The sequence below is a fragment of the Cladophialophora psammophila genome (assembly GCF_000585535.1).
Source record: "Cladophialophora psammophila CBS 110553 chromosome Unknown aczJe-supercont1.8, whole genome shotgun sequence".
Taxonomy (NCBI): domain Eukaryota; kingdom Fungi; phylum Ascomycota; class Eurotiomycetes; order Chaetothyriales; family Herpotrichiellaceae; genus Cladophialophora; species Cladophialophora psammophila.
Genome location: NW_006912929.1, coordinates 727,303 through 748,206, shown reverse-complemented (window position 1 = coordinate 748,206; position 20,904 = coordinate 727,303). Strand labels below are relative to the sequence as shown.

Below are 20,904 nucleotides of genomic sequence, written 5' to 3'. Positions count from 1 at the left end.
TTTGCGCGATGCCATTCTGGTGCTTGCTTTCCCACATGAATTTCCAGGGCGGAACATGTTAGCCGCCAAACGTACACATTACCATGCGATACGATACGCTCTCCCTAGGTCCATCCCGTCACTTCTCTAAGAAGAGAGCCCGCCCTACCGTCCGGTTCTGCAAGAGCCCTTCTTCGTCTTTGTGCCACCTTTTCCGCGCCGGCCGGTTGGCGTAAAGGGACGAGATGGAAATAAGGCCGGTAAAACTTTTTATACAAGAGGGCAAAACAAACGCCCCCAGTTTGTTTGATGTCCCAGAGATCATCGATAGTCGAGGGAGAACTAACCTAGGAGTTCTTGACGACTCCGACCTTGGCGGCCCTCACAACCCGACCGTTCAATTTATATCCTTTGCTCTGGGTGTAAAAGACGTCTCCGTCTTCTTTCCCCTCCACCTTGGTGAAGAAAGTCGCCTCGTCGGTGTTGGGGTCGAATTTGCGCCCTCCCCCTTCCAGGGGGTCGAAGCGCTCTAGACCGTGCTTTTTCAGCGTCGACATGAGGATATCCTCCGTCATCTGTAGGCCTGAGAACAGGTTGACAAGGTCCTTATTGGGTTCTGAGGTCGATGACTCGGCGGAGGCGGCGACGTTGGGGTCCGAGGACGTAGTGTTGGACGTTGTTGTCGTACCCGAAGTGATCCCAAGGGCGGCTTGGGGTACTGACGACATGGCACGGTCGAGATTGTCTATTGAGTCGAGCAGGTCGGTTGCGAAGCGTTGAATGGCAAATTGGCGCGCGGATTCCATGTCTCGTCGTGTCCGCTCTTGCAGGTTACGGTAATCGGCCACGGAACGGAGGTATTTGTCCTACAATTCAAGAGCATGAGTCCCCCGTGCATCAACTGGAAAACATGTCCAAAACAAAAAGAAACAAAAAAGGATTACCTTAAGGTCTATAACCTCCTTCTTAGCCTTCTCAAGCTCTTCCTTGAGAGGGTCTTGTTTTGCCTCCTCCGCAGCTTTCCCTTGTTCTGACGAAGGGGCCGCCTCTGCGACAGGTTTCTGCTGCTCTGCCTCTGTGGACTGCCATCTTTGCCCTACCCGTGATGAAAGGTAGGCCGGTCTAGATGTACGAGGAGCAACGAAGGCTGCGGAGGAAAATGGCGACCGTCGTATTTGCGGTGACACTGATAGCGACTCTGAGACGCTGCGCACCTGGCGGAGCAATTGTTTTCGAAGCATCATGTGCACGGAGGAATTACAGGTTTCGAGAAGACCGCAGTAACAAAGGGTGCTGAAGGGCGATGGCAAGGAAGCTACTTGCGTACAGAAAAAAGTCGTCGCCGTGGATATATTGCCGAATTTTAGAAAAAGCACACGACTGGGGAGAAGCTCCCACTGAAAGCCGGTTCCGCTGGACGACGGGAATTTTTGTCCCTGCCGCTTTAACAAATATCGGCAAACGTGCCTTTTCGGGACTTGGTTTGGTCTATGAAAGTCGCCCTGTTGAACTAAGTGATGATGTTGCCTGGGAATGGACGAGAAGAATAACTGAAATAAACTGCTCATAAATAATACGCGGGAAATGCTGCTGAACACCGTGCACGTTCGTCCAGCCACCAGACGAAGATCTGTTTCCATCCCCATTCAGATGCTATTTTAGTTACGAACGTCAAGTCAGACATATAAGGAAGCACTGTCAGGAACCGAACCTCGAGCATCCAATCCGGCATTGGGGCGAAAGACATGCTTTAACATCGAAAACAGCGGGCGGTGGCATTTTGCGTGAGATCAAGGCCCGCCATTTTGATGTTTTAGCACGGAAGCTTTGGCATGGCGTGCCAAAGCAAACGGAATGCTAAAGATTCGTGGCACTCGCGGTCCGCTGGCTGTGTTGCTCGTGCGGTTTGCGTTGTCAAGGTAATAAATGTTGCCACCCATGATTGTGACCTCTTCCGCGGAGTGTGCAGTCTCGTTTTCAGCTGGAAGAGCACCAGCTCCGATCGGCTGTGTAAGAGCCAACGCGAGGCTGAAGAGCCGCAAAGGTCGAAGCATGCTTGCGGCACTGGTTGTTTCGTTTTGCACCATGATCATGGCCTCATTGGCTCCCATGATTTTGAGCTTGCCCCCTGCCTCCGAAGTCGTGTTCTCGATTGGAAGAATGGCTGCCTTGACGTGTCGCACAAGGACGAATGGAACACCGAAGAGTTTCATGAGCTGAGGTCCAACGGAGGCTTTTCCTGCGCCGCCCGTGGCGCCTCTATTCCCTGCCGCCGGTTGGATCACAACTATTCCCGACCCTGGCAATGTTCCTCCAACACGTCCGCTGCCGCCTCCTCCTTTCTTGTCCTCTACGTCAGCACTGGAAGCTCTAGAGAGTGTGGCCGGAGATATTGACACATCCCCTTCGTTCTCTTCTCCAAGACACATTTCACCAGCTGCGGCTCCACTGATAGGTGGCCCCTTGTCCGCAGGACAGGCTGAGCCAAATATCATCGACCGTGCGAGGACGATGAAAGCTCGGGGCGGTTGGACCGTACTCGCAGCGCCAGAAAAAGGCCAGTTACCTGTGGCAAGTCTCGTAACGGGGTTGGATAGCCCAGTACGGGATGCACCAAAGGCGCAACAGGCTCCAGACTGTAATATGTCCACGGTATAGTAAGTACTAGAAGAAGGATAGTAATTATCTATAGCGTCATAGAAGGTCATCTGGCCCTGACAGACGCCCCCGCGATTTGCTAATTCTGAAGGGTAGGTGAACGGGTCGCTTGTCATGGGGGGAGGATGTGTCAGTCCTGTCAACGGATTTGATGTCGAAATCGGATGGTGCGGTTGAGTCATATGGGTTGGACTTGTTATATGATTGAGACCGAGGGCTGGAAAACCCAAGACCAGAAGGGTCAAAGATGCAAGAAGGGTTTTCATGATGCCAAGTTCTTCAGATCTTGTTTTTGGATACTGTAGACTTGGTCGGAAGAAATCAAATATACCAGAAACAGATGGGAACCCTCTTATAAAGGAATTACAGGCATCACTGGCTGGAGGAGCTTCGCTTTTCCGTTTACTCATACCTCTCTCGCTGAAGGGAATTACCTTTAAGTAGTCACTCATGTGAACGGCCTGTTTGCTCTTCACGCGCGGTCGTTTGGAAGGCAACCACAAATGGGTGGACAATGACACCACCTATGGGGAATTGGGTAGGGCGAAACAGAGAGAGAAGGGTATATGTGTCAGTGATTCCCGGAGACCACACGTGACCCATATCTCATGAGTAGGTGTTCCGGGTGATTATGAGAGGAAGTCCTAGAGAAGTAGTGGTGACGATGAGAAGCGAATGATCAGATTGACAGACGAGCAAATTTCGTTCCGAGCATTGTCTTGCTCTAAGCTTGGAGGACTCTCTCGCAAATAGGCATGATTCATCAATAAAATGGTCAACTCTCTAGGCGAGGGTACGACTTCGGCACTGTCTGAAGGATTTGTTCCCAGCCCGCATCTACGGAAAGGGAATTCAGCAGGACCTGTGAGGCAGTAAATGATCACAATCCTTTATGTTTGTCTCATGCTGTTTGGTCCGAGCCGAGGACTTGGGTATTCTCCAAAGTCACACCCTGAGCATTCTTCGAAGCTATTGTGGTGGTCTTCGTACTGGGTGCTGAGCCCTGTGAGGAGACTAGTTCAGCTTGCATTCTGAGGGGAGCCATCTCAGCCGTGTTATCATCTCAATGTTGGAAGTGTAAAAGGAAAGAGGCAAGTGGTCTTACCTTCGCTGCGACTGTTCCTTTGTCTTTGCTGCACTGGTAACCCACGGGTCGGACTCTTTGGTATGAGTGCAATCTAGTGGAACCCCCGTTATGGATGTTCGCAGCCATTATTTCAAGTCAGTGTAGACGTTCTGAACGGTCTTCGATCTAAGTATGTACCGAACGAGGTTTGAGGTGCTCAAATCGGAGATGTTGGAAGGAATGGGTATCTTCTCGAAATCCACTCGGCTGAGAGCCGGCTTTGTATAACGTAGATTCTCAAAGTGGCCTGACGGGCTCATGCGTCATTAGTGTGACGCTGCAATTGGTCCCGCTTGGCTCAGAATATCGCCAGCGCACTGTTTTGAAGTAGCTTTGGTCCCGCAACCGCAGCGAGTTCTGCAGCCATGCCTTTCACGGTATCGGGGTCGTCTATTTTCCAAGTTTCCCAGTCTCGAAGATCCTAGAACATGGTTAATAGCATGCTCAAGTTGAGTTGTGGACTGGAAACCTTGTACCTCTAATTCAATCAACGTATTCCCGACGAGGAGACGCCAGTGGTCGAGATCAAGACGGTTCACCTCATCTTTCGTCAGCACACCGGGTATCTCGTAATCAAACAAGGACCCCTCGGGTATTTCTGCGTCTTCTTCATCGCTCGGCGCTTCATCAAATTCTAGGTCTTGTTCATCGTCGAACATTCTTCCTCTCTCCTTTGTGGTTTTAGTGGCAGTGCTGTGGTCCGAGCTTGCTGTCGCTACTGCTTGTTGTGTAATACTCTCTGCGGCATCTACTCCTTGTGTTCGATCATGAGAAGGAGAGAAGTATTTTCTTTTGTCCAACTCCTGGCGGTACTCGTCATCGAAAGGATTCCATTCAAAGCTTTCTGGGTCTAATAAGGTGTCAGTGGATATCTAAGCATAAAATCATGTTGGCATACCCAGTATATAGGTCGGATCGAATGTGGCTTTGTATCGCATCTTGTTGCACGAGTGGATGTAGTAGCCTGCTTGCGGTGAGCAAAGGAAGATGCTAGGAAACTCTCAATATACCCATGTAATAGTATTCATAACCGGCCTCTACTGCAAGCGATATCTCTCGAAGAGCACTCATCTTTCCAAGGTCCCAATGCTCGTATTCAGGATCATAGCTTGCGAATGAGTACTGTATCCTGGGGCGAGAGAACGAAAACTTACAACAGATAAACTGAGCTGACAGCATGCGGCAAAAGATCGAGCACTCCCACAGCAACCAGCCTCCCGTCGAGGCGATAGCACTGGTGGTACGAACCTAGTTTCAGTGTCTGGCCACCAATCTTGAGAATCTTCCGGTCAAGACCAGTGCAAAGAAACCGCTTGAAGTCAGGCTCTTTCCATCGGGAGGCAGGGTCTTTGTGTATTTGCAACTGATATTTTAGGAAGATATCGTATCTGGCGCATGTGAGACGTATATAGGAAGCTCATGCTATTATTACTCACTTCTCCTCAGTGAAATTATCGCCTTCAAGATTGACTTCGAAATTATGAGCAGGTTCGATCGGAACGCCAGTCTTTTTGCTCATTGGACGCTTAACATTGTCATATTCCGCTTTGTGGACCGCGGTAGACAGGTCAAATTTGTCCCTGAAACGACGTTTTTCCCTGCAAATATTAGCTGCATATTTGCAACCAGATGGTTCTGACTTGCTCTCGCGATTGTGGGCACAGCATGGCAGCTTTTCTTCTGTACTCTGGGCCGAGCACGAAGTCATTCCATCGGTTGATCGCCCGTCGTTGGTCTTTCTTGGCCTGGAATTCTGACGCCTTCAGACTGTGGATATCAGCGGACCTCCACCATATTGTTTCTGTTGCAAAATTTCCCGTACCGTAGGGTGTAGTGGGGACAACATGACCGCCGGAGATCAGGTTTGTAATAGAGTGAGCCTGATCTCCTCCAGCCCCTGTCAACCAGGTATTGGTAGTGGTCGACTCGCATATTGTCACACGACAGGTAATACGAGGAGCCTGCGATTCAGATAAGACGTCCGCAGAAGCAAATATGGACAGGGGGGCTGTGTGGCAACTGCGCCGGGGGCAATGAGAGGATGATGACCTACTGCCTGTGGCATTCTTGCAATACCCACACCAGTTTTTTCTCTGATAGCCTGATCACAGTCAGAGTCAATCATATGCTCGACGCAAGAAGCCAGCCTTGCTGAACAGGTGGACAGGATAGAATGATGGACCGATTCATGCGGGCCGAGCCATGCCATGATATTTGCGTAAGGCTAGGGTCAGGTGTGTCTCAAAAGCCACTTACCGAGAGGCTTCAGAAGTGAGATTTCGTTTGTCATGGTTAACCGTGGACACTAGTGAACCCCTGGTCAAGCCGAAGAAGGAATATCTGGAGTTCTCATCACACGAGTGTCTTGTATGGACAGTTAGACCTCCAGCAAGGTCAATGACGGCTCTCCTGGCTCAATATGATGTCACCTGACCCCGAGCGGCAGGCAGACTGGCAGACAATGACGAATTCCCATTAATGTCCGCTGTCCAGGCAATCCGCATCAAGGACATCAACAGAGCGACCCAGCAGCCGGAGAAGCCACGGTCATATCCAGGTGGCACTCTCGGTGGAACTCGCTCGTGGGATATGCACACAACGGGCTCAAGGCAGCCAATTGAGGATACTCTGGCAGTGTCCGGCGTGCTGGACCTTGAAGCCTGGAACGCAACGCAACGCAGCGCAACGCAGCGCAACGCAGCAAGTCGTCCAGGAGAGAGACCCCCACTTACTGCCTGAATCTTGGGCGCTCGCGTGAGCAGTCCGAGGAGGGGCACCGCTAGCTTCGAGGCGAACTTCGAGGTGCTTGGATGAGCGGTGTTAAAGGGCGATCAAGCCGAGGAACCGTATCTGGAGCGTCAAGGCGAGCAGAAAAGGTGGTTAGGAAGGACGAGGACTGGGGTCGAGTATCAGAATTTTAGACCAGTATAAACGTGAAGACGGGCACGTGTATGTTCGTCGTGTGCTTCGATTCGGGGGGGGGAATGGCGTGGAAGCGGTGGAAGTGGACACGGAAGCGTTTTGGATGACATGGGGCCAACGAGCCAGCGAAGAGAAATGCGAGGGAACAGGGCAAGGAACCACTGCATGGGCCGCAGCGAGTCGAGCGAACCAGATGTGCTGGAACCTTGCAATTAGTCGGTGGGCAAGCTTCTGATGCCGTTTTGGAAGCCAAATAAAATACCAAAAATCCCACTCGACCGTGAGCGAGAGTGTGGTAGTCTGTCTCTTGCTGCAGTCTCCCTAGTCTCAGCAGTCATGAGGCGTTGGCGGATTGAGCAATGATGAAGAAGGCAGAGGATGGGAACATGGAACATGGGAACAATCAAGTGGTGGTGGGAGACTGCGATTCGCCTGCGCTCACCAGCCTGCCTGCGCCCAGGTCAGGAAATCGCCGCTACTGATGTTTTTTTCGTGCTCCCCCATGTGTGTCCACCCACTATGGCACTATGCACCTGCACCTCCGAGAGTCACTGCCAAAAAAACTAAACTTGCCCAAAGGCTACATAACTATGGCTGCTCCCTTTCTCAGAATGCTCTGCACGTCAACCTCGTTCCCTCAGCCCCGTGCCACACGGGACTGAAGGTATCCCTCATTCATGCGCTGTATCGCACCCTCTGCTATCGTCAACATGGGTCATCTTTGATCCCCTTCGTCCTCTCTTCCTAGAGACTGAACCTCGCCCGCCTTGCACTGGAGCAGCTCGATAGTGTTCCCACGTGCCCTTCCTTCACCGTCTCTTTTCACGTTCGCTTCTGCCCTCTGCTAGCCCAGAACTACCCCAGAGAAAGCCGTGACCAAAAAGTCCTTCCTTGACTTCTGGTCTGTGGCCGCCCGCCCAGGCCCGACGGTTTCCACCACCATGGCCAAAGAAATGTCCATGACCTCTCGCACCGGCACGGCGAACCAACGTATGTGTGCCACTGCTTTGTTTTGCCTCCTTGCACTTCACGGGCTTATTGTGTCACAGGCTATGGAACCAAGGGCGAGAGACTGGTCGCCGGCGTTGTCCCCCTGTCTGCAGATAAAACCCGAGTTCTATTGATTCAGTCCTCCCGCCGGAATGGCTGGGTCCTTCCCAAAGGCGGCTGGGAACTGGACGAGGCTTCGGCGTCAGTTGCCGCTGTCCGGGAGGCGTGGGAGGAAGCTGGGATCATTTGCAAGGTCGAAAGAGACCTGGGTCACATTCCGGACACGAGACCAACAACCGCCGTCACGAAACACGCTCCTAAAGCAAGTTACCACTTCTTCGAAGCCATTGTGACTGAGGAAAAAGACAATTGGCCCGAGAAAAACAAGAGATCTAGGCAATGGTACGCGTATGCACAAGCAGTTCAGCTGTTGAACTCCCGGCCCGAGTTGTTGGAAGCGTTGAGGAGGAGTTCGGTCAAGAAATGAAAGGAATGGATGAACGGCGGTGTCTAGAGAGCATACATCGACGCCGGATAGAGAAAGACCCAAGAGGAGTCTTTCGGAAGATGACGGCTATGCGGCTTCATCATTGTCTCACTGCTATGTTGGTCCTGACAGGCGATCTGGTGGACAACAGCAGGCTTCGGGTGGTTGGCATTGAGAGCGTTAGCTCAAGCATCGAATAGAAGAATCCAGAGCTCACATGAGCAACTGCATCTGGTGCTGTGACGCACCAGCCCTTTGGATCAAGGGCGACATATGCAGTGGTGAACTGGCAAAACAGGACCATGGGCCTCACATTGCCCTCAAAATGATAGCGTGAATCTCACTTGGGACATTGAGCTCAGTACCATCTGTCCATGAACCAATGGAATTTTTGCCCATCAGCACGACATGAGTGTTCTGGTTGTTTTTGAGCCGACGAATGTCAGTGGACATTTCCGGCGCCCAATGCACAGGTCTCGGCGGTGCATGATACACACATATTAAGATGCAGTAGAAGGATACATTGGTCAATGTACCTAGCCGTATGGAATTGGGTCGTGTGTTGGCCGCCGCTGGATTCATCCGGGTCTATGTACAATATCCATGCCATCTTGAGCTTGCCATGAGAACTCCGCAACTGCAGGCCGCTTCTTTCTCTTCCATCTGCGTCACGATAACCCATCCATGTGCCTAGTGCTCCAAGTCGACGGGGAAGTTTCCAGCTTCACGTTGATCGTCCCATCTATGAATCCAGGAGCTAGGGCACAATGATCGGTACGCCAAATAGAACTGCGACAGGTCAGCGCTGGCCTCCTACTCTAGTGCTCCTGTGCATGTACCTGTCTACATGGCTTGAAGTCTTCGCCCTTTGCAAGGATGCACTTGTGATAGTCGACATAGTTTTGCCAGCAGTGCTTTGTCCTATGATCCCCATGGTTAGGCTGTTGGATGTCTTCGGCCGGTATGGAAGGGAACCTACTGGTTCTGGTTTGGGAAGCGGGCGTCGTATCCGGCTATAGCAACTTCAGCACGACCTCTAAAGCAGTGACAGAAATGAATTCTTCGTACCCGTAACAAACTTGAAGGGCTTGGTGACGTTTCCACCGAGCTCATCGGCGTCGGGAGTCTCGATATGAGTCATCTTGGCGGAGCAAAGATTCCTCTCGTGGCCGCGGTGTAATATAAAAAGGAAGCTTGAGTGCTGAGGTTGAGTTGAAAAGGGAAGCTTCAGAGGGGAGGTTGTCACCTGAGGCCTGCAGCGAGTTGAAAGTCGGAGATTTCAAAAGCTACTAAGACGCACCTTGCGTGGCCTGACTCTGATTGGCTATTTTGCTACGGAGAGCTTGGGAGCAACTTCACCTGCGACTCCAACGTCACTTCTTTCCCTTGTTGAAAAGATCATTCTCTTCAGCTCGGCTTCCACCTCTCCACTCTACCATTACACGGCAAGGATGAACACTGCGAGACTCTTGAGGCTTCAGCCTCTTCGGGCGGTCGGCCTGAGGCAAGCTGCCTTCCGTCAATCCGCCCAGAAACAGACTGCCAGGCCGTTCCATAACACCCGCACCAGGTTCAGAACAAAGGTGAGCAAGAGGATTTCCTGAACTCCGGGAGGACGATACTGACCAACTCTAACAGGAGGATGACCAAAGCGGTAAGAGGGCCTGACCTATACAAAGTACACCTTGGAGAAAGCAATTGACACTGACACATCCCAGCGCACACCATCACCCAAAGAATCCGCATGCTCAAGAGAATCCCTCCGGAACTGCTGCCCCTTGGTGTTGTCATTTCGTACGTATATCCATCCCGACTGAATATAGAAAATCATAATACAAGACAAGAACCTTGGCCCCGGAGAAGAATGCTGAGCTGTTTGTTCTTCTTAGCTTCGCCTTGTTCGCTGCTTGCTTTGCCATGGGCAGGAAGCTCATGACCGACAGGACCCTTCGCTTGCAGAGATCCTCCGAGAAACATTAAGAAGGCAATGGTGATAGCTTGGGTCGGTTCAGCAGATGCACACACGAGCGAGAGAAAATCGTGGAGTCCTAAATTGCCGAGAATGGAGTCGATTCCAAGCGGGGACGTGTATATAAGCACTGCAGTCAGAAGAAAATTGACAGTCTTTTCTGAGACATGTTGACAGACCGCGTTGGTCTTTCCCCCAGCATTGTTTTGCCCGGCAGTTCCACTGTCGCCAGAATGATCCATCTTCTCCATCCCGCCTCTCCACCCATTCCTTCCTCCACATCCGTTTTACAGACAGTCCTGAGCCCTTCATCAACTTAGAACGGCAGAACTCAATGTTGGAGGCAGTGACTGCCTTCCTTTTCCAGCTTCTCATGGGAAGTGACTGTTTTCCTGAACATGATTTAGGCGCCATAGATGTGTATGTCGAAGTGCCTAGTCATGGCTGGATGCTTTTGTTTTGGAGTCTATCCAACACGCCATGGTGTTGATTTCATCCGAATTATGGCTTTGCTCACTCGGGCTTGGGCCCAGCAACGTCGAGACCCTCCAATCCGTCCATGGGATCCGGCGGCCTCACATTCTTCGCACTTTCGACAGCAGCTCTATCCTCGTTCGCCGTGCCATATTTCGCGAGATAGTCCTCCTTAATGATAGAAGATTAGAACTTGTCCCTCGTCGATATGCAAAATAAACAGGCAAGAATCACTGGTTCGAAACATCCTAGTCAGACTCACTTGTTCCCAAATAGCAGTTGTGCTTCCCAGCCCAACTTCACCAGTCTCCTTTCTGTCGGGTTTTGCCATGGCCACTTTAATCACCCGTCCGTAGAGTTCGCTCTGATCCATATTGTCGATGGCATCCTTTGCATCAGAAGCATCTTCGAACTCGACATATCCAAAACCACGATGCAGATCTGTCGACGACGGCGCCTCAGGCTTGGGTAGAGTGATGTCCACTATTTCACCAAACGGCACGAAAGCCTCGGAGAGAGTTGCAGCGGTCACAAGGGTCGTGTCAAGTCCACCAACGTAGATTGTACTGTTCGGGCGCGTTGATCCCTCCGCCATCCTCGTGCTGTTTGATTCTACACGAGTTGAAGGAGGCTGAAAGTTGAAAAATGTAGTAAACCGAGGTCACGTGGGTTGATATCCGGCTGTGCTGTGCGGAGTTTCAACATGGAGAGGGCAAGGAGCGTCAGGGATGACGCTGGGAGCCACTTGGAGGCCACTAACCGTTTTGCAGCCCCCAAACCCGTCTGGACAAACGGTGTCCAGATCTGAGAGTCGAAATATCCAGATTGAATGATGAGAACAGCTGCTTGCTGAGTCCTGCTCCATCTGTCCATCTCTTCTCTCGGTGTCATTTTCTTCTCTGCTGCATGACTTAGCCTTTCTTTGCTCCCTTTTACCTTCTCTTTCTCCCTCTACCAGCACCGCACCACATCCGTCATGGTGCGCCTTAGGGAAATTCCACGCACCGCGGCCTTCGCGTGGTCTCCCGATGCGCCATCTTCTTGGATCGCAACCGGCACAAAATCAGGTGCTGTCGACGTCGACTTCAGTAATGAGACTTGTCTGGAACTTTGGGATCTGGCATTGGAGAACGGGGAACAGAATCAGGAATTGCAGCCCTCTGTCACCCTGCCTACTGAGACTGGGTATGTGATTCCACCCCTTACCAACGCGCATGCTAATAAGACACAGCTTTCACGATCTTGCCTGGACGCCTGCTCAGATTGGACACAAGAGAGGGATTATTGCCGGAGCCTTCGACAATGGATCGCTAGGCCTCTGGGACGCGGATAAGGCCGTAACGAACACAGCGGAAGCCTCAATCTTCACCCACAAAATACATAGCGGAGCAATCAAGGCCCTACAATTCAACCCCAAGATACAGAATTTCCTCGCCACGGGTGGTGCCAAGGGGGAATTGTTCATTTCAGACCTGAATCACCTCGACACCCCCATACGACTCGGAAGCACTGCCGCTCGAGCCGATGACATCGACTGCCTCGACTGGAATAAGAGAGTCTCAAATATCCTCGTCACAGGAAGCAGCGGAGGTTTCGTGACAGTATGGGATATGAAAACAAGGAAAGAGAGCTTGACGCTCAACAACTTCCAACGGAAACCGGCCAGTGCTATTGCTTGGGACCCTGAAAAGCCCACGCGGCTGATTACCGCTGTGCCACTGGAGCAAGAACCTGTCATCTTGGTCTGGGATCTTAGAAATTCGAACGCTCCGGAGAAGGTGCTCCGTGGGCATGACTCAGGAGTCCTTTCAGTTGCTTGGTGCCCTCAAGACCACGACCTCTTGCTGTCGTGTGGAAAAGACAACAGAACGATTCTGTGGAATCCCCAGACCGGAGATGCATATGGCGACTATCCCGTTGTAACGAATTGGACTTTCCAGACTAGGTGGAATCCTCATAACCCGAACATGTTTGCGACTGCCTCTTTCGATGGCAAACTGCAGATCCAGACCTTGCAAAACACCAATCCGAGCAGCACACAGACAGACCAGAGTCAGGCTGCCGACGGAGAAGACTTCTTCTCGAAGGCTCAGACGCAGCCTCAGACTTCATCGTTTTCTCTTCTCAAAGCACCCAAGTGGCTGGAGCGACCGGTTTCCGTATCTTTCGGCTTTGGTGGAAGAATCATCAGTGTCAAACAAGCGGACCCTGAAAAATCGAGGGCTTCAAAGATCTGCATCAGCAAATTCGAGGTTGATTCGAATGTTGGGAGCGCGACGGAAACATTCGAGAAAGCCATTCAGTCAGGAGATCTCACCAGCTTGTGTGAGGATCGTGTTGCAACTGCGAGGACTGAGGAGGAGAAGGCTGACTGGAAGGTTATTGAGACTCTGGTATCCAAAAACCCCAGAGCAGAGCTTGTGAAATATCTAGGCTTTGAAGACACAGCTGAAGACAGCGCAAACGGTGTTGGAGAGCAGCGCCCAGAGGATGAGATTTCTGAAGAGCAAAAAGCCCCAGTCAACGGCGCCTCAAAGGCCCACAAACGTTTTCAATCCATTTTCGCAAGCTCAGCCGATGGGGACTTCCTAGCGGAATTAGCCGCTACGAAGGGTACCAGGACCAACAATCCATTCCAGATCTACACAGGATCGGAGTCTCAAGCTGACCGCAAGATCACAAGAGCTTTGATTTTGGGACAGTTTGAGAAAGCTCTGGACGTATGTTTGCAGGAGAACAGAACGTCGGATGCTTTCATGATTGCCATCTGCGGCGGCGAAGCCTGCATTAAGAAAGCGCAAGAGGCATATCTCGCGAAACAATCTAGCGGACCAAACTACCTCCGTCTTCTCGCCTCGGTCGTCGGCAAAAATTTATGGGATACAGTTCATAATGCTGACCTGGCGAACTGGAAGGAAGTCATGGCTACGCTGTGCACTTTTGCTGACGAACAAGAGTTTCCAGATCTTTGCGAAGCACTTGGAGACAGGATTGAGGAACAGATCGATGATCTTTCTTCAGTTTCCCGGAAAGATGCTTCGTTCTGTTTCTTGGCTGGTTCCAAGTTGGAGAAGGTGGTCGCCATCTGGATTCAAGAGCTCAGGGAGCATGAGGAGGCTGGAGCCTCGGAAACGGACGCATCTTCTGCATTTTCCCTGCACGCCCGTGGTCTCCAAGATTTCGTTGAAAAAGTTACCATCTTCCGACAAGTGGTGAATTTCAAGGATGAAGAGCTCTCCAAAACTGGGGAGTGGAAGCTGGAAGCTTTGTACGGCAAATATCTGGAATATGCTGACATTGTGGCTGGATCGGGCCAGCTCGATGTTGCTCAGAAATATCTTGACCTTCTTCCAGCAAGCTATCCAGGAGCGGATGTCGCAAGAAGCCGGATTCAACAGGCAAGGAAGAAGACGGTCGCTCCAGCTGCTGTTCCGCAAACGACCTCCACAACGACGAGAAACAAGCCCTTGCCAGGCACGTCACAATTTCAGCCTCCGACAACTGCATTTACTCCTCCAACTCCTCAAGTCTCAACTCCTTATGGTGCAAGCAACCTGCAACCGAGCAACCCCTATGCGCCTCTCACAACTACCAGTGCACCATCAAATCCATATGCACCCGTTGGCGGCGGGTATCAACCTCCACAACAAATGAGAATGACTCCCGGCCCTCCTCCCGGTCCATACGGCATTCCACAGGCAAATCCTATCCAACCACCTCCGAGATACAATCAATCTCCTGCTATCCCTCCTCCATCTCAGGACAGGAGCATGTCTAACTGGAATGATATTCCAGAGGGTTTTGTCAAACCTCCCACTTCGAGAAGAGGAACACCTAGCGTTCCTCCACAGCCTACTCAAAATCCACTCAATCCACCACCGGGACAGATAACCTCTCCTCCCCCCGCCCCGCCATTTGGTTCAAGGCAGAGAGCGTCTCCAGTTCCTCCTCCACCCAAAGGGACGGGTCCACCTCCGCGAGTGACGTCTCCTCTAGGTGGTCAACCACCTTTTGAGCGACCTTCATCAGCGAGCAATCCTTACGCACCGTCGACTTTGACATCTCCAATCGGGCAAAATATCATGTCACCACCAATTCCTAGAGGCCCATCTCCATACAACGCCCCCCCTTCTCACGCTCCTACAGCCCCCAATAGATATGCGCCGGCAACGGGGACTCAGCATACGACGGCGTCAACTACACGCCCATCTATCGCACCACCCCCCCAAAGTTCATCCTACCAAGCGCCTCCTCCTCTCACGAATCCCTATGCCCCAACCCATCAATCGCAATCAACTCGGCAAACGAGCTATGGTCCACCACAGCCAACCCAGACACCACAGTCAGCCACGGCGCCGCCAATACCAACACCACAGCAACAGTTCATCTCTTCCGGTCCGCCTCCCGCAGCCAGCGGTTCTGCGCCGCAAAGGCCACCATCCAGGCCTGGCACCGCGGGTTCAAATAAAGCGTCCGCTACTCCTCCGGCGCGGAAATATCGTGAGTTGAAAATCTGTCCTTTATCCGCTCTTCGAAGCTGACCAGTTTTTGTATAGCCAAAGGCGATCGCACGCACATTTCTCTCTCCGCGCAACCGATCTACACCATTCTCTCGTCCGAAATGTCCCGCGTCAAAGCCCGAGCTCCACAATCGTTTAAAGCACAAGTCGTCGACACCGAGAAACGACTCGATATCCTCTTCGACCATCTGAACAATGAGGATTTGCTGAAGCCAGACACGGTTGCTCAACTAGTTGAGTTGGCTCAGGCCCTGGAGGGAAGGGACTTTGTCAAGGCGCAGGAGATTCAGATGGATGTGCATACCAACAAAGTAGAGGAGTGTGGACACTGGATGGTGGGTGTGAAGAGGCTAGTGGGAATGTGTAGGGCCACACCTTAAGGGCAGCAGACAGCACTTGCGGGGCCTTGAAAGGGGGATTCTCCCGGGCAAGACAAGCGTTCTGGGCCCAGAGATGGAGCATTTGCATGAATATGAAGCATGAACACGACTTCCATGGCCAGATGGTAGGTAGAATAGTGTGGATTTACGTCAACGAGAGCGCAATGCTGCTGGGATGGACGACTGACTGTATTCCGAAGCAAGCGACCATCACTCAACTTAGAGTATGGCAACGTATGTTGAGCCCGTGTGTGCCATGCACGAGCCGCTCATAGAGGAATGATAAGATTGAGAAGAAAGGAAAATGGCTGACTGAAGACTTCGCTACTGTACCGAGGAAGCTGTCCTTGTCAAACATACCGCTGATTTTGTGAAATACTGTTCCGGTGACTGTCAACATCTTTGAAAATCTTCGACCATTGGTAGCTTCAATATTATTTATATCTGAAGTTCATGTATCACCCTTCATGAGACCTACCCCTTTGGCAAGCAATCCATTGCATCTGCTCGACGATGCTCATCTGGTCGGCAACGTGAATGGCTGTGCCGGCCTCGCCGTGGGAAAATTCCTCGAACTGAGCAAAGCGCCTTTCAACGCACGGATCTCGTTCTTGAACTTCGTGGCCTCGCTGATTTGCTTCTTTTGTTTATTATCTGTACCTGTCGCCGCAGATGACCCCGGTCCGCTGTAGCCGGTGAATGATCCCATGAAGTCAACCTGAAAAGGGTTGTGACTTGCTTCGAGTTTATCGATAACGCCCTGGAAGCCACTCATGGATTCTTTTAGCCGGTCTTGGGAATAGCTATTGTTTTGAGAGTTCAGCAGAGAGTAGAGGGTGGAGTGCAGGGAGCGCAAGCGCGAAGACTGCGAGGTTGTGGGATCTTGTGAGGACAGATACTCGTTGCCCTGGAAGGAGGAGAGGGACATAGACCGAGATGGCCGAGGAGATGTTTGTGTTGCGATATCGCGGTGGAAAAGTTCTGTTGGGTCTGAATCCGTGGATTCGGCATCATCGTCATCTAGGGCTTTTTGTTGTTGGAGGATTGTGCTGCTCGGAATGTAGGGAACGTGAGATACCGTGGATTCAAGTTTCTTGTTGAACGTTTCAAGGTCTGCTTTTGCCGTTTCGGCAAGGTCGCGGCGAGCTTCAGTTAGGGATTCGAGCATGGGCTGTACGATGTATTTGCTTGCGGCACATGTCAGGGCGGATACGCCAGCGAATACGTAGGCTGCGTGAGCAAGGCGTTCGAAAGTAACCAGCGGAGGCGGCTTTTGGGGTTTGAGCAAGAATTCGGGATAGGTGATGATCGGGGGAACATCTCGCTTCTGAGTGACTGTTATAGATTGTGGTGGCGCCTCTTCACTGGGTGGTTTTGACGCTGTCTCCGTTCCCTGCCCCCTTGAAGCCGGTGACTGACTGCTGTCATGTATTGTCTTCAGTTCAGAGGAGTCGTTGGGGGTTGGAGGAGAGGGCGAGTGTTCAGGGCCAAGGAGCTTTTCTATATCTTCTGCTTGTAGACCTTTCTTCTGTAAGAATGCGGCTTTGCGTTCACGAGAAGCGCCTCTTATCGATTCGTCTTCGAGGAACTTCTTGGCTTGCTCAAGAAGAGGTAGTTCTGACGACGGCAAAGGTGGTTCTGTGCTGTGATGTGGAGGTTGGGTATCGGACGATGCGCGCCCGTCTGTTGGTTCCGACTTGTATTGTTGCTGCCATGAGGGAATGGAAGGACTCTTGGAATCTTGGTCGGCCATATTGTAGCGCTGGGAAATCTATCGCAAAGGTTGAACTGGGAGAATAGAGACTGCGACACTTTCACTTGTTCACGAAGTGCTGGGTGAGTGCTGGATGAGAATGCCAGCCTCGGCTCATTGACATGGCGGCGCAGGTGCGGAAGTCGCAGGGCTGGAAGGCACCAGCCACATCCGCCATAATCATGGTCCAGCGGGAACAGCCACAGCAACCATCCATTTCCCACGCATCATTCTTCGAAAGTTTTCACATCAAGGGTTGGGTTATTTATGTATTTCTGGATTTGAGCAAGTTTGACAGTCATATTTGTCATCGAAGCATTTATTTGAACTTGTGTGAAATCGAAGACATCGATGCTAGATCTAGGGATAGCCACCAAGCACGAAAATACGACCTCTGGCGCGAGAACTCCACGAGAATCCAGGCCAGACACAGACCAGCGACAGCGGAGAGCCTAGGCATTTAGCCGAGCCTGGAACCTCAGAAAAAATGACAGATAGGAGCCGACGTGTGCGACGTCAGATTAGTGAGGCCACTGAGGACTTTACAGAAGAGTCAGACCTGGGCAGCGGTGAAGATTATGATCCAAGAAGGTCTGACTCAATGAGGCGAGCAGGCAGATATGAGTAAGTGCCAGTTTCTAGTTTCGCTACAAAGACATCTGCGGATGATTCAATTGACGGCGATTTCTGGATGAAGAGTGTGAGGTTACAACTCGCCCCCTGCAACATGAGATGAGAGCAATGTTCAAGGCAAAAGTGAATGTCTGCTCTGATCACTGTCAATCCCCATTCAATCGAATCATCGTCTATCTCACCCGTTCAACCTCCTCTTTCTGTAACTGTTTACATTAACCAGAAATCTTCATCGAGCTTTCCCCCAGACAGAAAAAAAAAAGCCTCTAACCCTGTCATCCATCATGCCTTTCATTACCTTGTGCTGTGCACCTCGTCCTGATGCAAGAGCTAATCGGACTTTCAGATCTTCGGCAGCGTCGACCCCGGCATCGTCCCGACCCCGGCGATCGGGGGCATCGGCTACTGCGAGCAATGTCTCTTCCGCCACGGTTCAGCGCGGATCTAGCTCTGCGGATGATCGACGACAAAGTCTCAAATTGACCGTCAAGGCTCCTCCAAGCAAGTTGCGAGAAGTCATGCGGGCCAATGAAGTGGATTCGCTCCATGACACCCTTGGTGGAGGCAAAGTCCTCAACGCCCCTCGAAGTAGTCGACGTACTGCCGTGGCTGCACGGGCCAGCGCTCGGGGTAGTCGACGACCGACATATGCAGAGTACGGTGAGAGCGACATTGAAGATGAAGAGGAGGACGAGGACGAGGAAGAGGAGGACGAGGAAGAGGAAGAGGAGGAAGAGGAGCCCAACGACTTCGACCAGCTCGGTGCTGAACCCGAGGGGGGCACTGATGATGAAGACGTGGAAATGGAAGACGCACCTCCGCCTCCGCCTCCGCCCCCACCCAGGCGTCATGCTCCGCCCAAACCGCCAAAGATTACGTTGAAGCCACCTGCCAAAGGGGACAGCAAATCATCGGCCAAGCCCAAGCTTATCGTCACCCCCGCCAAGATTGGCCCTCTCAAATCCGTCGAGGAGCAAGAGATGGAGGATGAATCAGAAGATGAGTCCGTCGAGGATGATGATGAGGTCGGCAATTCATCCGAGCTCTCTGATGAGGATGAGGAACCCACAATAAACGTGCACGACGAAGACGCCGAGGGTGAGGAAGAAGAGATTGTGGTCGAGGAAGACGCACCAGCCGAAGATGAAGAACTCGACGAGGAAGACGAAGATGAGGATGAGCTTGACGACAGCAGCGACGAAACACCTGCTTCTGGGGCTGCCACTCCCGACCCGACCAGAATGACGAAGAGGCAAAGGGGCAGGCCAGAGGATCAAGGTTCTCTTATGGCGTTGGACATGGCACCGCAGCAGCGAAAGGTATGACGCAAAACGATATCGGCCGTCAGTCCTTGTGCTCACCACTAACTGGTTTAGTTCTTCACGGATGAGGAAAAAGCAATGAAGAAGGACGAACACGCTAGAAAGCGAAAAGAACTGACCAAGCGCAAAGTCCAGGAAGAGAAGACGGCCGCCTTGAACAGATTGGTACACCGATGTCCCTAGTTCCTTCATACCTCGCGCTAACAGCCGTTTAGCTCAAACCTCAAGTTTCTAAGGCGCGAGGTGCCGCTCCAAAGCCAGAGACCTTGGCCGCTGCCGCGGCTGCGGCAGCAGCAGCAGGATCACCATTCGAAGAGGAAGACCTACCACAGAGAGCCAATCCAATCTATACCAGATGGCTCAGTACGCAAGATGGTGTGAGATTGGGTGTACCAGAAGAATGGTTAGGAAAGAAAGTCGGCCGCTACTTTGGACCTCCGCTGCCACCCAACGGCAATGTCCTTATTCAAGAGATCGAATAATGGCAGATCGCGGTATATGCATCACGTGCTCGACTATCAACTTCTGGAGACGTGGAAGTCTAGAAGAAACCGGGTTACTCAGAAACGGAAAGAAAGCCTCATGGTCTGAAACGTCCGCGAATCCCACAGGATTATGACCATCTTCCTGGTCCCAAGTATCAGCTATAAGATTGCAGCAGCTCTTAGCATAGAACTTTCAAGTCAGCAGCAATCTAATCATACATAAGAATACTACTCTGGTATGCTTCAGTAGGCTCCATCGTACTGGCTGCAGTCGTCACAACGATATTGGAAGACATTATGCCTTCAGCTCAGAGAGTCTTTTCTCTTTCCCGTCCTTGAAGCCACCTCGGTGCCACACTGTCCATGATTGGGCAGGCAACTTTTGCTCCTCCTCATATTACAATCTCCGCCAGGATCCATATCCTAGCAGTGCTTCCAACAATCATTGACTCGCTGAATCACAGTAGACTCAGACGTCTTGCACAAGCAAGGTGACCTCCCAATCCTTCCAGAGCTTCCTAACTTGGCATCTAAGTGCGTTACCAGAGTGTGGTGCAATTCCGGTGCCTGGTACTCCTCAAATGTTGCGTGGTCGATCTGTCCAAGGACATGTAACTTGGAGACTGCATACTGCGGGTGCTCAGTTATGGAACACATGCCCAATTGATCATACAATGCAGCCCCTCATTGTTGAAAGGTGGTTGATAGGGAGGGAGCTGCCTCCCTATTGTAGGTTCCATGTTAACCCTACGACCCTATACCGTTCCGATGCAGCACTATATCCCACAGCTCTTGCAGCCGATATCATATTCGGGGTCGACAGTGAGCACCTGTCACCTGGACGTAGCTTTGTCACTCATTTGCCCGTGCCTTCGGCGTGCTTTGGTTTGATGAGATCGTATTGTCGCTTGCCTGCGCATGGATTTCGATCATGTTCGGTCCAAGTTCCGAAGCAGCCCGCTCCCTATATTCAAAGTGATAGCATCAGCACCTGTCCCAGTAGTCACTGGAAACATGGACCAACTCTTGCTTCAGCTTCTCCAATGCTCGGGCTTCAAAGGCAGGCTTGAAGGTCATGTACCCTGTAGACGACATTAGTGATGATCGATGCGCAGCGTAGAGAGATAGTGTTACCATTGAGCACACCAAATCCAATGACCAGAGCCCACCCAGCTATTCGATAACTCATTGCTGTCCGCCTGAATG

At 51.7% G+C, this 20,904-nt stretch overlaps 11 protein-coding genes across 11 annotated transcripts; 4 read left to right on the top strand and 7 right to left on the bottom strand.

Annotated features, from left to right (window-relative positions):
- Positions 1 to 326: 326 nt before the first annotated feature.
- Positions 327 to 1,220, bottom strand: A1O5_05908 (uncharacterized protein; the record flags this gene model as incomplete). Its single annotated transcript, XM_007746505.1, has 3 exons — positions 327 to 595; positions 668 to 845; positions 924 to 1,220. 3 exons carry the CDS (start codon positions 1,218 to 1,220, stop codon positions 327 to 329), a joined length of 744 nt encoding a protein of 247 aa, XP_007744695.1.
- Positions 1,221 to 1,769: 549 nt separating this feature from the next.
- A1O5_05907 (uncharacterized protein) lies at positions 1,770 to 2,753 on the bottom strand (the record flags this gene model as incomplete). Its single annotated transcript, XM_007746504.1, has 1 exon — positions 1,770 to 2,753. The coding sequence occupies one exon, from the start codon at positions 2,751 to 2,753 to the stop codon at positions 1,770 to 1,772; it is 984 nt and encodes a 327-aa protein (XP_007744694.1).
- A 1,308-nt stretch (positions 2,754 to 4,061) lies between these two features.
- A1O5_05906 (arginine-tRNA-protein transferase) lies at positions 4,062 to 5,695 on the bottom strand (the record flags this gene model as incomplete). Its single annotated transcript, XM_007746503.1, has 8 exons — positions 4,062 to 4,184; positions 4,240 to 4,613; positions 4,662 to 4,730; positions 4,774 to 4,871; positions 4,918 to 5,151; positions 5,200 to 5,343; positions 5,390 to 5,530; positions 5,586 to 5,695. 8 exons carry the CDS (start codon positions 5,693 to 5,695, stop codon positions 4,062 to 4,064), a joined length of 1,293 nt encoding a protein of 430 aa, XP_007744693.1.
- Positions 5,696 to 7,626: 1,931 nt separating this feature from the next.
- A1O5_05905 (uncharacterized protein) lies at positions 7,627 to 8,162 on the top strand (the record flags this gene model as incomplete). Its single annotated transcript, XM_007746502.1, has 2 exons — positions 7,627 to 7,675; positions 7,735 to 8,162. The coding sequence occupies 2 exons, from the start codon at positions 7,627 to 7,629 to the stop codon at positions 8,160 to 8,162; spliced, it is 477 nt and encodes a 158-aa protein (XP_007744692.1).
- Positions 8,163 to 8,852: 690 nt separating this feature from the next.
- A1O5_05904 (cytochrome c oxidase subunit 6b) lies at positions 8,853 to 9,303 on the bottom strand (the record flags this gene model as incomplete). The annotated part of the gene is made up of 4 exons (XM_007746501.1): positions 8,853 to 8,951; positions 9,002 to 9,083; positions 9,142 to 9,175; positions 9,231 to 9,303. 4 exons carry the CDS (start codon positions 9,301 to 9,303, stop codon positions 8,853 to 8,855), a joined length of 288 nt encoding a protein of 95 aa, XP_007744691.1.
- Positions 9,304 to 9,613: 310 nt separating this feature from the next.
- Positions 9,614 to 9,766, top strand: A1O5_05903 (uncharacterized protein; the record flags this gene model as incomplete). The annotated part of the gene is made up of 1 exon (XM_007746500.1): positions 9,614 to 9,766. One exon carries the CDS (start codon positions 9,614 to 9,616, stop codon positions 9,764 to 9,766), a length of 153 nt encoding a protein of 50 aa, XP_007744690.1.
- An 878-nt stretch (positions 9,767 to 10,644) lies between these two features.
- On the bottom strand, positions 10,645 to 11,200 carry A1O5_05902 (peptidylprolyl isomerase; the record flags this gene model as incomplete). Its single annotated transcript, XM_007746499.1, has 2 exons — positions 10,645 to 10,776; positions 10,868 to 11,200. The coding sequence occupies 2 exons, from the start codon at positions 11,198 to 11,200 to the stop codon at positions 10,645 to 10,647; spliced, it is 465 nt and encodes a 154-aa protein (XP_007744689.1).
- A 381-nt stretch (positions 11,201 to 11,581) lies between these two features.
- Positions 11,582 to 15,505, top strand: A1O5_05901 (uncharacterized protein; the record flags this gene model as incomplete). The annotated part of the gene is made up of 3 exons (XM_007746498.1): positions 11,582 to 11,790; positions 11,837 to 15,105; positions 15,162 to 15,505. The coding sequence occupies 3 exons, from the start codon at positions 11,582 to 11,584 to the stop codon at positions 15,503 to 15,505; spliced, it is 3,822 nt and encodes a 1,273-aa protein (XP_007744688.1).
- Positions 15,506 to 16,022: 517 nt separating this feature from the next.
- A1O5_05900 (uncharacterized protein) lies at positions 16,023 to 17,258 on the bottom strand (the record flags this gene model as incomplete). Its single annotated transcript, XM_007746497.1, has 1 exon — positions 16,023 to 17,258. The coding sequence occupies one exon, from the start codon at positions 17,256 to 17,258 to the stop codon at positions 16,023 to 16,025; it is 1,236 nt and encodes a 411-aa protein (XP_007744687.1).
- A 917-nt stretch (positions 17,259 to 18,175) lies between these two features.
- On the top strand, positions 18,176 to 19,695 carry A1O5_05899 (uncharacterized protein; the record flags this gene model as incomplete). Its single annotated transcript, XM_007746496.1, has 3 exons — positions 18,176 to 19,210; positions 19,268 to 19,378; positions 19,429 to 19,695. 3 exons carry the CDS (start codon positions 18,176 to 18,178, stop codon positions 19,693 to 19,695), a joined length of 1,413 nt encoding a protein of 470 aa, XP_007744686.1.
- An 855-nt stretch (positions 19,696 to 20,550) lies between these two features.
- On the bottom strand, positions 20,551 to 20,887 carry A1O5_05898 (uncharacterized protein; the record flags this gene model as incomplete). Its single annotated transcript, XM_007746495.1, has 3 exons — positions 20,551 to 20,662; positions 20,723 to 20,780; positions 20,833 to 20,887. 3 exons carry the CDS (start codon positions 20,885 to 20,887, stop codon positions 20,551 to 20,553), a joined length of 225 nt encoding a protein of 74 aa, XP_007744685.1.
- Between the last annotated feature and the right edge of the window lie 17 nt (positions 20,888 to 20,904).